The sequence below is a fragment of the Colletotrichum destructivum genome, chromosome 10, assembly GCF_034447905.1.
Source record: "Colletotrichum destructivum chromosome 10, complete sequence".
Classification (NCBI taxonomy): Eukaryota; Fungi; Ascomycota; class Sordariomycetes; order Glomerellales; family Glomerellaceae; genus Colletotrichum; species Colletotrichum destructivum.
Window position 1 is genome coordinate 745,263 of NC_085905.1, and position 14,082 is coordinate 759,344.

Below are 14,082 nucleotides of genomic sequence, written 5' to 3' on the forward strand. Positions count from 1 at the left end.
ATTGGTTCGTGCTGGAGCTAGCTGCTGTGAGGATGTGGGTCCGCTGGCAAAAAAGTGTCTCCCAAAAGCTCGGACCAAGCCGATTTTCCAATTGGATTTTCTGATGAGAGCTTCCTTTTGGCAATCCCCCCGAGCACGTAGGACCTGGTAGAATCAGACCATCCTTCAAGGTCCGTTTTCTCTCACCCTTGAGCCGCGGCGCCAGCAAAATTCATTCTCGAGGCACGTTAGAAGGTTCACATACCCGCGAAACGCGTACAACCAAGACACGTCTGATTCCTCGAACAAATCGAACCCCTTCCCCGCCATGTACCGAACCGCGAGGCCGATGCTCGCCTTCGGCACGGCCGCCGCTGCCGTACGACCCCGGGCCTTCCCCAGAGTTCAGCCGACAGCGAAGAGGATAGCGGCCGCCCCGGGTGCCGTGGCCACGAGGAGCTACGCAGGAAAGGCGAACCCGGCGGACCTGCGCCTGAGCTCGCGCCTGAACAAGCAGTTCGCCCTGAAGGATGCCAGCTACTCCGCCAGCGAGATGGATAAGTCCATGTCCATGGCGCACATCATGCTCCCAGGTCCGTTTTACCGTCCAAGACAGAAGTATACAACAGGCTTTTTGCCTATCTTCTGGACTTTGTCGAGGGAGCAGGCCGCGCTGACACAGACACGCACCGGCCAACAGGAACCTTCGTCCCCGTCCCCTTCTCCCAGTTGGATAAGTCCCCGAAAGCCCTTTGGGAATACACCTTGGCCCGCATCAAGCAGCGGGCCAAGGACTTCGCCACTGTCCTCGGCGCAAAGATCTCGTCGATGCCCACCTGGACCACCCGTCCGCGCGCCCAGCTGAACCGCACGAAAATCGTCCCCGAGGCCAAGGCCCTGCACCAGCGCCTTGGTGAGGCCATCGCCGCAGGCGACAAGAACACCCTCCGCGAGATCTGCACGCCACGCCTCTTCGAGACCCTGTCGGCCACCGTCTCGCGCCGCCGGGCCGACGAGAAGGTCACTTGGGAGCTGCTGCGGTACATTGGCCGGCCTCGCGTCGTGAGCCACAAGGTCGCCGTTATGCCGCCTATCGGCAAGGGCCCCGTCATCCAGCAGGTCGTTGTGGCCATCAGCAGCGCGCAGAGGCTGGGCAAGGTCGACAAGAAAACCGGGAAGGAGATCAAGGACGGCCTGCGCGTGCAGAACCAGACCGAGTACGTCGTCTTGAGCAGACAGTTCGACCCCAAGACGTGGAAGCCCAAGAAGTGGGTTGTGTGGGGCAACACCAAGCCGACGACGCTGAAGGACTGGAGGTTGGAGGAGAAGGGCATGCAGCAGATGGAGCAGAAGGACTTTGCCAAGAGACGGGGAGGTAAGGCATAAGTGGCAGTTGCGACGGCAGGATGGAGACACGTATGCGAGTGTCTTTGTGTGTATGAGGAGTAAAAACATGTAATGAGTGTATTGTACGTGTTTGATTAACTGGCAGGAAAACTGGCCTGATTGCATTAGGAGCAAAAAGACTCTCCAACCCCAAAATGTATAAAAAATCAAAATCTTCCCCCCCCCCCCCCCCCCCCTGCCTGATTCCGAAGTAAATCCATCTCCTATTCTATGCGTCGAAATGTTGTTCTTATTTCGGCTGGCGTCAGATACCAGATACCCCAGAAGCATCTTTCTGGTGGCTCAAGTCTTGCGCTTTGAGAGCAAGCCGCCGCCGGTTCGTTTCTTCAGCTTAAAAGAACTTGCCCGCGGGCTTGACGACCTCGACGTCCGAGGTGGCCTCGTACTCGTCCCTCTCGACGTATCGAGGAGCGCCGTCCGCCTCGGGGGTGAAGCCGGGGCCGATGGGACGGTCGAGAGCGTCGAAGCGGCGGCCACTCTTCTTGGCCATGGCGTACTGGAAGCCCAGGCGGCACCCGAGCGCTGCGAACCCCCACAGGAAGCTGCCAACGGGCGCGGCGACGAAGGCGCCGAAGACGCTCCAGTCGTTGGCGTACAGGCCCTCGGAGATGATCAGCAGGTTGCCGGCTTTCTGGGCGTCGCCGTCGTAGTAAACGAGGCCGAAGAGGAAGACGGTCAGGATGCCGCCGAGGCCGCCGGTGACGACCTCGAAACCGCGCCACCAGTAGAAGCGGTCGGTGAGGCCGAAGACCAGGACGGGGATGACTGAGGCAGAGACAAGGTCGGAGATGAGGTAGATCTGCAGCACCGAGGGGGCCTTGAGGGCGATGACGACGGTGGGGACGATGATAACGACGACGCCGGCGCGGATCCACCAGATGTTGAGCCTGTTGCGGAACAGGTCGTTGGAGGCCGAGGAGACCATGGCGGACTGCAGGGTGTCAAAAGCCGCGGTGGACAGGGTGCAGACCATGACGAGGACGATGCCGACGACCCAGGCGGGCATGCGCTGCAGCAGCAGGAAGAAGGCGACGGAGCCGCTCTCGGAAATCTGGTCGAGCGGCAGGGCGCCGGACCAGGCGGCGACGAGGCCCGTGACGCCGACCATGGTGAGGATGCAGAGGATGACAACGACGGCGATGGAGACGCCGACGCGCAGGTCCTTATCCGTTTTGGAGGCGAAGGTCCGCAGCCAGAACCCGGAGAGGAAAAAGTCGTTTGTGAGGATGCAGATGGGCAGGATGTAGAGCAGCTGCCAGCCGAGGAGGGTGGGCTTCAGGAGGCCCGACGTCTCGATGAGGGACGTATCGATGTCCGTCTTGACGCCCATGGTGATGGCGACGATTATGATAAGGCAGACGACCATGGCGCCCTGGAGATTGTCCGTCAGGAAGGAGATGCGGAACCCGCCGAGGGCTGGGGAGGTTTGTCAGTCAGATGATCGCGGAATCATGATGAGTAGGAGGAGGAGACGCGACGCATACATGTGTAGATGGTGGTGATGACGCACTGCACGATCATGACGGGCAGACCGTCCAGGCTCGTAAGGGCGTTGACGACCTGGCCGATGGCGGACAGCTCGGCGACCATGTACAGGAACAGAGTGACGAGGGTCATGAAGCTGAGGTACAGCATGGCGACGGTGCCGTAGCGCTGGCGGGTCCAGGCCGTGAGGACGAAGCCTTCGGGCGTCTTGCGGCGGATGATGGGGCCCAGGACGGCGAATATGAGGAGCGGCAGCGAGGAAGAGAGGGCGTAGACCATGACGCCCTGGATGCCCGTGATGGTGGCGAGCTCGGGGTAGGCGAAGAGAATTCCGGAGCCGAGGGCTGGGAAGGTCAGTATTTCACAAGCAGTGGCAGAGGAGGGGCGGGGAGGGGAGAGGGTGGGGAGGAAGAGATATCGGAGCGGCAGCACGTTTCCCACGCAAGCATTAACTTGATCGAGTAATTACGGTACAATCTCAGCTTCATCTCCGCAGGGACGCGCGCGCTCATCTCCTCGAGGGTGGACGAGGGTGGATGGTGCGCGCGAGACTGCTTCGAATCCGCGCCCGTAGTGAGCCGCATCCTCGGTGGTCCCCTCCCCGTTTCCCGGCCCGGAACGGGCCCCCGGCCGAAGCGGGCCTCAGCAAAGAGCCGTCCAGGACGGGCCGGAAAAGGAGGGGAAGGGGGGCGAGGACTTGTTGTTGATCTTCTTGTCTTGGGTTACGAACCTGCCTTGTCAGTTTCGCCCGGGTGGGGGGTTCGCAGACACCCCGGGGACGTCGTCAAGGTCTCGACGTCGCCCGGCGTTCTGGCGTCTCGTGCTCGTTGCGTTTCATCCCGGGATGCGCTTATGCCGTGTGCCTTTTCCGTGCCGTTCTGCCGCTCTTTTCCTGTCTCCCTGGGAGAAAAAACTTCGGGCTGAGAAGCGCGAGGCTCGAGGGCCGCGTCTTCTTCACTCACCAGAAGCGATGAAGTTCAGGGCCAAGGGGAAGGCTGAGAGACTACGTGTTAGTCACACGTCGCGGCTTCAAACGAAAGAAAGAGGGGAGGGTCTCGACAACTCATCGTCGATTAGAGATGAGGTTTGAGGTTTGAGAGACCACGGAAGCGACGACGAAGCGAATGCTCCGCGGCGCCGCGGCCGGCAGATGAGGGGATTCCTGACCCGTCTGAGTCCTGTTTCCAGACAGGAACTCTCCCTTGGACTGGTTGCGGAACTTCCACGCAATCGCAGTGCCGGTGATGCTGCGAGAATACAGTGAGTCAGCATCGTGTGATACCGAAAAAAAACTCGGATCGTTGACATTGGGAGGTTTGATGGTTCATACAGGAAGAGTCCATAAGTCACGTAAATGACGGCGTTGGACGCCGCAGCGGAGGGTTGGCCCATGGTTGTTATCGGAGGCCTTTGGGCGGGTAGGGGTTTGCTTCGACAGGGAAATCAATCGACAACGGTTCAACGATGCGCAAACGATGCGAATAACACCTGTTCTCTGCGGTGATGAGGGGGGTGGAGTGAGTTTGTGTGTATGTGTGTGTGTGTGTGTGTGTGTGTGTGAGGGAGAGAGAGAGAGAGAAAAGTTGACGATGGTTCTTCAGTCGTGGCGTGAGTGGAGGAAACAACAAAACAGGCGAGATTTGCGCATGCAAATAGACTTCTCTTTTAGTAGTGACAAAATGAGAGAGAGAAAAATCCTCACGCGGGCGATGACAAGTGACAGGCTATTGCTAGGCCCGGAGAAGCTGATTCGACATGGGGGAAACACCCTATCCAGGCTATCCTTTGACGGGATTAGTTGGCGATTCTGCTAAAGAGTGGGCAGGCTGGGTCGGGGCAGGCTTGTTGCGCGCGTGGGGGCGACGAGTCGAAGCGATCAACTGGCTGGCCAGTACGGAGTTGTAGACGACCATTCAGAGCGAGCCGACGGTCACTTGGAGGGGCAAATTGTGTGCCACAAATGGTCCAAGTTGGATTCTTAGACCCATGTGGAGGAGGGTCCCGAGGGAATAGTAGGACCGGACTGTGGGGAGTCGCGCCGTTTTCTGGTCAATCGTTTGGTCTGGATTCGGTTGGATTACGAGATGACAAGAGATACCGGGCACGGAGGAGGGCTTCTGTTAAGAGAAGGTGGTCAACATTAGATTGTCATGTGAAAACATCGCCCTTTTGGGTTTCTTTCCAAAATGTCGGGTTTCTTCTCTCATCTGAAAGCTTTTTTACGCCGGTTGCGGTGCCTTAGGTAAGCATGCAGGTGGGTTCCATCGCCGGTCCCGGAGCCCGGAAGCCGGCTGCCGTGGCCGCCACAATGTTGTGACCTTCCGGGTGTTGCCCGTGCGTCCTCCGACGTTTTGGAGCTTGACCGCCGCCGCCATCGGCCCGGAGATCTTCGCCATACGACGCCCTCAAAATGCGGACAGTTGCGACCGATCGTGCTTATTCTACGCCTCCCCCGCGGGCTCATGCCAGTCATTGTTCCCTACCTGTCTCGAGTATCGGCCCGGCTGATGGTGTCGGTATCTTCCCCCTCGACCTAGGTTCTGGCCGACGTTGTCACGGCCACCCAGAAATCACACCCCGCACTTCCGAATCGGGGCTTGCATTTTCAGCCGCTCAAAGAAAACTTTTGTCGGTTTTGTCTTGGCTCAGACGTCACAGCTGAACCGTTGATCTACGACTTGAATCGCGCCTGATGCCAGTCTGTCTCATTGCCGGCTACCTGGGATCAGCTACGATCAGAATTTCTTCCCGGAGAAGACTATCTAGATCTTTTGTGTCATAGTATATAGCGAAAGCAGACGGACCCCTGTCTTAGCTATGCTTGGTCTTTCCGCCATCGCTCGCAAATCAGACTCCACAAGCTGCCCTTGAAGATGGTATGCAAAGCTACCGCCCGCATCAATGGCTGGCTAGTCTGCTCCACATCGGTCAATATCCCTTCAGCTATCGCAGCTCACCAGCGCCTCCAGATGGATCCATGTCTGAGATCTGAGACCTTGCGTTCCCGCATCGTGACAAGATCCAGCGTGAACTTACTCCACGCACAAGTACTGCGGAATCTAACTTCTCTGTTATGAACAGACCGACATATGCGATACCATATTTGTGAGGCTCACTGCGGCTGCTATGCCATGACTTGGGTAGAAGCAATCTGTTCACATTGCACACGGAAGCTTTTCTTTTGGGGGGGGAAGGACGTGTTAGGGCCAAAAAGAAGCCTTCATTGTATTTTGTTGAGCCAACCCAACGGCAAAAACAAGCAAGATGTGTCGTTGAGTACACTTTTGAAGAACCCGCTTCCCAGAATCCAGATACAACCGCCGTCCAACGGCATACGCCCGTTTCAAAATCAAATGGGTATATGGGCGTGATGCCTTCTGATGCTCTAGTAAGCTGTGGACGTGCGAAGTCCCACGATCGCGATTACCATCCGTCCGTCCGTCCGTCTGTCCGTCCCAACGCCATGCGAGAACCGCCTCGCTCCGGGGAAAATCAACGCCATACGAGAGCGTGATATGCAAAACTGAAAAACACGAGAATCATATCGTACAGAGTCTTCGTTTTCGGCAACGTCTCTTTCGCTTTCATTCGTCTCGGTTCGGGTCGAACTTGGACCGGTCGATCATGTGCTCCCATGGCACCTCAGTCTTGACACCCTTCTTCTTGCAGCTCTTGCACACGGATGAGTCGTAGTCGACCTGCGTCACGACGACCTTGCAGCGCTTCTGCGTCTGGCTGTACCGGTAACACCACTCTGACGCGCCGGTGAAGTGATGCCCGCAGGCGTAGTTGCGTCGGTACCACTCGCACATGGCGGGGGCGATGGGACCACTGACGGACGGACGGATGGACGGACGGACGGGGACGGGGTGTTTTCTTTGCTTATAAGCTGGATGGAAGTCTAGCGTCAATCATCAGCTCTATGACGGAATCCATTTGAGAAACACGAGGCCGTCTAACCTTTGCGGCTTGTGAAGTCGACTCAGGTAGGAGAAAGAGGATTTGACATGTCAGCTAGGCCAAGGCGAGTGCAAGGGCCGACAGATACCGGTGAGCGAGAGGAGCCTGTCAGGCGGCGTCCCAAGGTGTTGGGTCGGGCGGGTATATGTAAGATGCTACGCCCACAATCAGCTGCAGGAGTGGGATCGAAAGCTAAAGATGGAAAGGCCTGAGGGTTCTCTGTAAGATCTCGCGGCGCTATCCCTCGATCCTCTATCTGGGACAACACTTGGCTGCCGGGGTTGGGGTCGGCAAAGTTCAGGAATGGTTTCTTTTTTTGATTTTTTTTTCCAGACGGGTCATTGCAGTATCGATGACCGATGGAGACAGTGTGGTCTTCTCTCACTCTCACTCTCTCTCTCCCCCCTGTCTTGAACGAAAAGAAAGAATCAGAAGGATAATTAGCAATTCATTTTCCGAACTCATCCGAGGCCGCAAAAGCAATCCAGTCGGGGCTGCTGCAAGACTTTGAAAACCCGTGTCTCTCTTCACCCGTCTTTGACTTTTGTGTTGTCATCGACGACGACCCAGCTTGGAATGGAGGATCCGAGTCAGAGAGGCGCTCCCTACCACCCGCCCGGCACGGCAAAGCCAACCAGACAGACCACGGACCCTTTTCCTTGCTGAGTGGCTTTGGAGTGCTGCTGCACGAGGAGAAAAAAGCAAGAACGTCGCCCACGAGCTCGGAAGGGAATGCAGATGGCCTTTTGGGGGGGGTCCAGCCTTGTTGGTCTGTTTGTCCCGGCGCTATTCCCTTTCGTGACGACGTGGCAACCCCCAGCGGATAGCAGATGCAGCCTCTGGCGATATCTGACAAAGACGGGGAAGACTCGACAGAAGCACGGCACTGTGTGGTTCAGAGAGAAGAGAAACCAATCACTTTCGCAGGCGAGCTCAGGAGAATAGCAACCCATCGCAATCCCTGCCCGGCAGTATCCCCGACATGTTTGCGTGGTATTGAAATTTGGGCAGCGACATTGAAGGGGGGGGTGGTGGGTGGTGGGTGGTGGGTGGTGGCCGCTACCACTGTTAAGAATCACACGCGGCGCTGACATGCGTCAAGGAATCCGAGATGTGATAGCGTCCGAGATGGTTCCGCGCGATTGGGGTGGACGATCGGCCGGGTAATCCACCCCGCGAGTCCTTTTGGAGAGTTTTTGGACCAGTCTTTGAAATGGGGTGTCCACACAGAGACGGGGCGGCAAAAGAAAGCACTCCGTGGCAACGATAGAACGAAGCGAGGGGTACGCATGCACACACACACACACACACACACACACACCACCCCATTTCCCTCGTCTTCCACAGGTCATGGTCTTTTTTTCTATTTGAGGTTATTCCTTCGTCAAGCCAAGTCTGTGACGCGCATTCAGAAATACAATGACGGAGTTACTTGCATATGGAACTAGACACACATCAGAGTAGAGCATGGGACTGGCTGGCTTTCCCGTACACGCCCGGCCTTGTCAAAGTCAGTGAGACATGGCGAGTGGGAGGAACGCAGAGCCAGAGCTGGGGTAACGAGAGGGAGAAGGAAAGGTTACTATAAATGAATTGTTGATCCATCCTGGTGGTCGATTTGGGGGTCGATTCCTCCCTTGGGATCGAGACAGCTTCAGTTCTAATCTGCCAAGGTCATTCCGTCGTCCTCCTCCGCCCGCGCCTTTCTGCAGCCAGCCAGATCGATCCGCCTCCAGGCTGACGACGCAAAGAATCAGGATTCTGGGAATGGACCAGAGCTGTTCCTGACCACGACGCCGCCGCCGCCGCAGAAAGAGAGGGGGGAGAACAAATCTTGGGACCAAAAAAAAACAAAACAAAAAAACAAAAAAGCAAAAGAGGATCTGTGGCTTCCCGTCGGCATTGGACTGATGCGGTGATATTTGATGACGAAATACCAACAACACCAAACATCCTTCGTGAGCTTTGCCTTTTCCTGCCTCGCCCTAGCATCTACGTGAACAAAACAAACCCCCCCCCCCAATCCCCATGCAAACCAGGAAACTAACATGTGACTCGCAGCTTGTCCCCAAAAGAGGCCATCAGGGACATCCCAACCCCCCCCCCCCCTCCTCGTCGCAGCCATGCAGGTCCTCCACCCCAGGACCAGCACGCCCAAGGCCTCGACGGTCCTCCGCGACTTCCTCAACCAGGCAAAGTGCATCTGCTGCACGGTGCGCGTGGTCGAGCTGACCAAGCACCGCGCCGTCGTTGAATGGGGCTCCATGCCATACTTCACGGCGCGCGGCCGGCGGGCCGAGTTCATGTACTACACGGCCGAGCGCGTCGCCGACGTCAGGCCTGAGGTGCTCCGTACCTGGTCCGGCCGTAACGAGCCCGCTGAGTGGGTCCGGGACCGGCTCCGCGATAGCTGGCTCGTCGAGCAGCTCGTTTATTGGGTCGAGTTCCTCGAGGAGTGGAAGTTCTACCGCGAGTGGTACGTCTACCGGCCCGAGCTGTTCGGGGGCAGGGTTCCCGACGTGCTGAGCCCCGGGTGCAAGGGGTGCGTCAAGCCGCATTGGCCGGGGGGGCTGAGGCGACGGGCTTCGTCTTGTGCCTAGATTTTTGGGGATGTGGGATGAACGTAGTGAACACTGGGCAGGTTTGGGTTGGTCGCTTCCGTTTCTTCGTGTCTTTGGTGGGAGGACTTTCGGCCGGTGCGCGAGGCTTGGATTTACAAGGCCCTAATCGTAGTTTCGGATGTCATTTTTTATGCACTAGGACGGTTCGGAGAAGATGGTGTGGTGAAGCAGGGGTATATGCGGATAGAGGCATGGAGGATGACCAGGTTGGTCGGTTTGCTTCAGCAGTAGGTAGCCGTAGCTTAGTCTAGGTAGAGTAATCGCAATGTTGTGTGTTAGCCTCCGGGCCAAGCAAACAAGGTCTTGCTTCCTTGTCGGGTTGATTATTGCGAACAGCGGCTCCGCATGCAGGTCTGGAAACATCAAGAGTCATCAAAATATCAGAGTCACGTCAATGTTTCTGTCCTCTCTCTTTTCCAAAAGGCCCCCACGGCTCGCACTAACACGTCGTTCCACGTTGCTCGAGTACTGCAACCCATGTTGGTAACCCCAGTGACCTTTTTGCACGTGATGGATGATACATGATACAAGGGATGGAAAATCGAGATGGACCGAGACATAAGGGATCCTGCGCGGAACTAGGTCTCCTCATTCCCCGACGATCCCCGTCCTCCCTTGCGGCAGATCCCATGTCTCCACGTTCTGAAAGTCGTCTTCTGTCACGAACACACCACTTCACGGATCCCGAGAGGACTGCAGGGACAGGATTCTCTCAGAAGGGAAAACGAAGCATGACCGCCTCGATCCCTGATCGTAACACGGGTGCAGTCTATCCGTCATACTTCACCCTGTTGCGCAAGTCTTCCCCAGAACGATCATCCGCCTTCTCCGTCCAATAATCGTGGTTCTGTTCTGACATTTCAGGTCGTCGCTCTTGCGTCTAACCAGCCTTCGGGCCCGTCGACCCGGATTTGTCCCTGGCACCATCCATGTCCTCGTGATTCATCCCGTGTCTGCCATGCGTGAGTCGTTCGACACGATGTCGGTATGCCACGCGTTCAACGTCTTCCATGTTCCCCTGTCCCAGGAGTTCCAAATCTTTCAACGCCGATATCCTGTTTGGAAGCGTCCGGTGAATTGCAGATCTTCCGTCCGAAGACATTTTTCGCAGTTAGCTGGCCACGTCAGAGGCCGCTCAACTACGGACGCACCTGCGTCTCCCCGTCGATCAACTCTCATCGACAGTCCGAATGCCAGCGGCATCAGCTTCGAGGCTACGGTCCAGCCGCAGCGTAACATGCCGTCGTCCCGCCCGCAGCCACCTACTTCCCCTACATTCCTTTCCGAAATTGCATGCCCTTACACACTGTCTATTCGTGGTCTTCTCCCTGGTTCGTCATGGTCCGTAAGGACGCCGTCTTGCGGGTGCTTCCGTCGGGTCAGTACCTCTCAAAACGCTGACTTGAACCTTATCTCCTGAGCGTCGCTTCTCTGACGCCTCCAAAGCCCCTCATGTTGAGCCTCAAGTCATCCCTTGCCTGGGAAATGTCGCAACTATGATTCAGCAGCATTGTCCAGCTGCTGGATCGATCAAAAAGCGACGATCTGATCTTTCTTTTGAGGTAACTGGACCGACGTGTGTGGGGTGCGTACGATCAGTCAAACCCCGAGTGGCCTACCTCTGTTTCCCCTACGATACGCCTCCTCCCAGATGGTGGCTAAAGAAAAAGCAGGAAAAAGCAATTATCACCCTACAGGATCGCGCACACGCTCCCCTCTGTCACGCACGCCCCCTGCCTCTCATCCCTTCATTAGTGTATCCCTGTTAAACGACAAGGATGGGGAGCACCCTCCAAAGAGACTGGTCATTTTCTTGCTATCTGTGCTTTGTTGGCGCCCCTCTCCCGATTTCACTGACGCAGGTCGCGATCTCTCCGTCTGCTCGTTTCCCATCGACTTCTTAAGCCACGATTCATCGTCCAGTCACCGCCCTGGCCACTATTTCCTCGAAACTATTGGCACGGAGAAAACTGTTGCCGGCAAACACTGGTCGGACATGTTGCCATATCGGACATCCACTCGATCGGGAGATCTCACGCTGCCCTCTCGATCGGTAGCGACCAGGGGGTATTATGCCCGGTAGCAGAAAAGCCCTTACTGATGACTGACTGCCACACTCCTGGCATATGAGTCTGCATCGGAGATGATGCTGACCTATAACTCTGCAACATAAACATCCACCGCAAGTGACTCCAGATATCACGTCTCAGTCTCGGACAAATACAGGCACCAATTTCTTACCGACCATAACTACACGGCAAATCAGAATTGATGATTGTTGCAAGCTAGTGTCGTCACGCAACGACGCATCGCAGATCAAACATGCATATTGGCACAGTACGTAGTCATGTCATGTCGGCTGACATGCCCGTCATCATCACGTACATGTGCAACAGAGCGGACATCTTCGGACAAATACTTCATGTGACAACCACGCATCAGAGATTAGATGACTCGTAATTTCAGAATATGGGGTTTAATCTGTTTACAGTTCGGGAACCAGCCCTTGCTGAGGAATCTTAGATCGTGAGCTTCAACTATGAAGCTGCGGTTCCCTGGCTTCTTCTGATCTCTGAGCCTGCTTGGAAGGTAGCAAATCTACTGGGGTACAGGAAGGTGCAATAAGCAAAATACCCTTTGGCCCCCGTTTTCGATGCGACTCTTCTCTATCGAATAGGTTTCCAGAAAAGCAACATCCACGTGGGTGTGCACCGAGATTGGAGTCTCACATATTGCCAACTCATACTTCATGTACTGCCGAAGCATCCTCGGCCATGGGACACGGAGAGCGCCGGTTAACAGCTCACATAGGAGATACCCGCCTTCGGAGACTCCAAATTTTGAAATCCAGAATAGAGCATGTCGAAACCAGCGGTGGAATCCCACGCGGAGTGGACCTTTCAAGGTCTCGGCCGTGATCCACCGTCTCAAAGTAGAACGCCGAAAGGCGACCGACATTGGCCGTAATGATGAGAACTCCGCTGAAATGCTTTTTCTTCACCCCTTCTCTCGACGGCCCGCAATACGCGGACACAACGATCAGCTCAAATTGACCCCTCTCTTCTTTCAGCGCCTTGCCTGTTACTGATCAGCTTGCCAATGGTATCTCTCCTCACGTAGACGGTTCATCTTTGGTACCATCCTCGCCAAGTGTTTCTAATGCCCTCTGACCTGGGTTGCGAAGAAGTGTGTCGGGATTCTCACGTCACGATTATCGGTGGGCTGAGTCTGCCTAATCATGAGGCGACTGACTAGAATTCACAAAAAGAAACAACTTCCCTGTCAGTTACACAAGGCTAACTCCGACGCAAAGGGTCCATTACGGCCTGAAACCCGGCTCTCCAGGCTTGATACCTGCCTAAACCGCGAAACTTTTGCCCTTCGTGTGACCTTCAAGTTGTGTGAAATACAAGACATCGGATGATATGGTGGTCTTACTGACGCTGTGAAGGTTCTAGAGTTCAAGTGGAGGCTAGTACCGGTAATTAGAGCTCGAAACGACTCGTACACGATCAGAAGCTGATCTCCACAGATACCCATTCCTATGTTTGAAACTAAGAGGCTGGCGCGTTAGCCTGAGTCGGAGGCAAACTGGAGGGTGATTTAGCTTGAGACGATGATGGGGTTTAGTCTTACTAGACCCAGGTTTGAAGGGAAATCAGTAGGCACACTGAGTTGTGACCTAATATCCGACAAGAAACTGTAGGGCTTTCGTTCACAAGGTATTCATTGGTCATGTTTATGTTCAGAAAATCGCACGATATCTTACGACATCTTTTATGCCTTCGAGTTTTCAATTCGGAGCTTAGGATGTAGAATAACATACCAGTACGGGTATCAAAATAGTCCATAACACAATATTGTAAGTCATGCGTTCTACCATTTCTCGATGCCTCCATCGGGTATTCGGTTACTGAGAAAATACGATGGTTTTCTCCCGAATTTCTACCGCTTTTTCATACCGAATACTCCCATAGACCCTGCTGGTCACACTACGGAAGTCGTGGTTACTTGGAGAAACTGAGCGTGCACATATTCTTAAACTCACTCCTGTGTTGTAAATCTTTAATCATCCCAGCATGTGGTTTTTTTCATCATTTATAGCCCTACGTTTGCCTCGTGAGCAGTGTCTGTGTATGAATGTATGAACGGAACGATGTGAAGATACTGGGGGGAGCCTGTAGCTCGAATACGTCATACCGGAAGTTGCACAATCTGACGACCCGTGTTCATTCAACACTGATCACTCGCTAGATAGCGGGATATCGTATGATAAGGTAGCACGTATAATTTCCACGTAAACCTTGGCAGCGAACTTGTAAGAAATGCGACAAAGGCTTGTATGCAGAAGCGATCTCATGAAATGGGCTTACCCAGATCTGTGATGCCCGTCTCTACAGGAGCGAGTTTTGGGATATCTGATGACTTAACATAAGTCCTTCGAGATCCCCCGGTTCTTTGTCTCTTCGTGTGTCGCTTAAAACCGTTGTATTGGGTCCCACATTTGTCTTCTCCAAAGAGGCAACTTCGCCGCCTGCATGCATACACACCCTGCATGATTGCTCGATGAAGGGTTGTTCGTTGGTTCTTCGCGGTTGGAACGGACACGGTTGGGCCGAGAAAGAGGGGT

The 14,082-nt window shown here is 55.2% G+C and overlaps 4 protein-coding genes across 4 annotated transcripts; 2 read left to right on the top strand and 2 right to left on the bottom strand.

The window, feature by feature from the left end:
• Positions 1–96: 96 nt before the first annotated feature.
• Positions 97–1,560, top strand: CDEST_14517 (Putative inner membrane mitoribosome receptor Mba1). The gene is made up of 2 exons (XM_062930673.1): positions 97–572; positions 680–1,560. The coding sequence occupies exons 1-2, from the start codon at positions 308–310 to the stop codon at positions 1,363–1,365; spliced, it is 951 nt and encodes a 316-aa protein (XP_062786724.1). The 5' UTR covers positions 97–307; the 3' UTR covers positions 1,366–1,560.
• A 157-nt stretch (positions 1,561–1,717) lies between these two features.
• On the bottom strand, positions 1,718–4,263 carry CDEST_14518 (Putative sodium/solute symporter, sodium/glucose symporter superfamily; the record flags this gene model as incomplete). The annotated part of the gene is made up of 5 exons (XM_062930674.1): positions 1,718–2,802; positions 2,871–3,215; positions 3,834–3,866; positions 4,039–4,118; positions 4,202–4,263. The coding sequence occupies 5 exons, from the start codon at positions 4,261–4,263 to the stop codon at positions 1,718–1,720; spliced, it is 1,605 nt and encodes a 534-aa protein (XP_062786725.1).
• A 1,814-nt stretch (positions 4,264–6,077) lies between these two features.
• CDEST_14519 (uncharacterized protein) lies at positions 6,078–6,963 on the bottom strand. The gene is made up of 2 exons (XM_062930675.1): positions 6,832–6,963; positions 6,078–6,772 (listed from the first exon to the last, which is right to left on the bottom strand). The coding sequence occupies exon 2, from the start codon at positions 6,681–6,683 to the stop codon at positions 6,456–6,458; it is 228 nt and encodes a 75-aa protein (XP_062786726.1). The 5' UTR covers positions 6,684–6,772; positions 6,832–6,963; the 3' UTR covers positions 6,078–6,455.
• A 1,991-nt stretch (positions 6,964–8,954) lies between these two features.
• On the top strand, positions 8,955–9,431 carry CDEST_14520 (uncharacterized protein; the record flags this gene model as incomplete). Its single annotated transcript, XM_062930676.1, has 1 exon — positions 8,955–9,431. The coding sequence occupies one exon, from the start codon at positions 8,955–8,957 to the stop codon at positions 9,429–9,431; it is 477 nt and encodes a 158-aa protein (XP_062786727.1).
• Between the last annotated feature and the right edge of the window lie 4,651 nt (positions 9,432–14,082).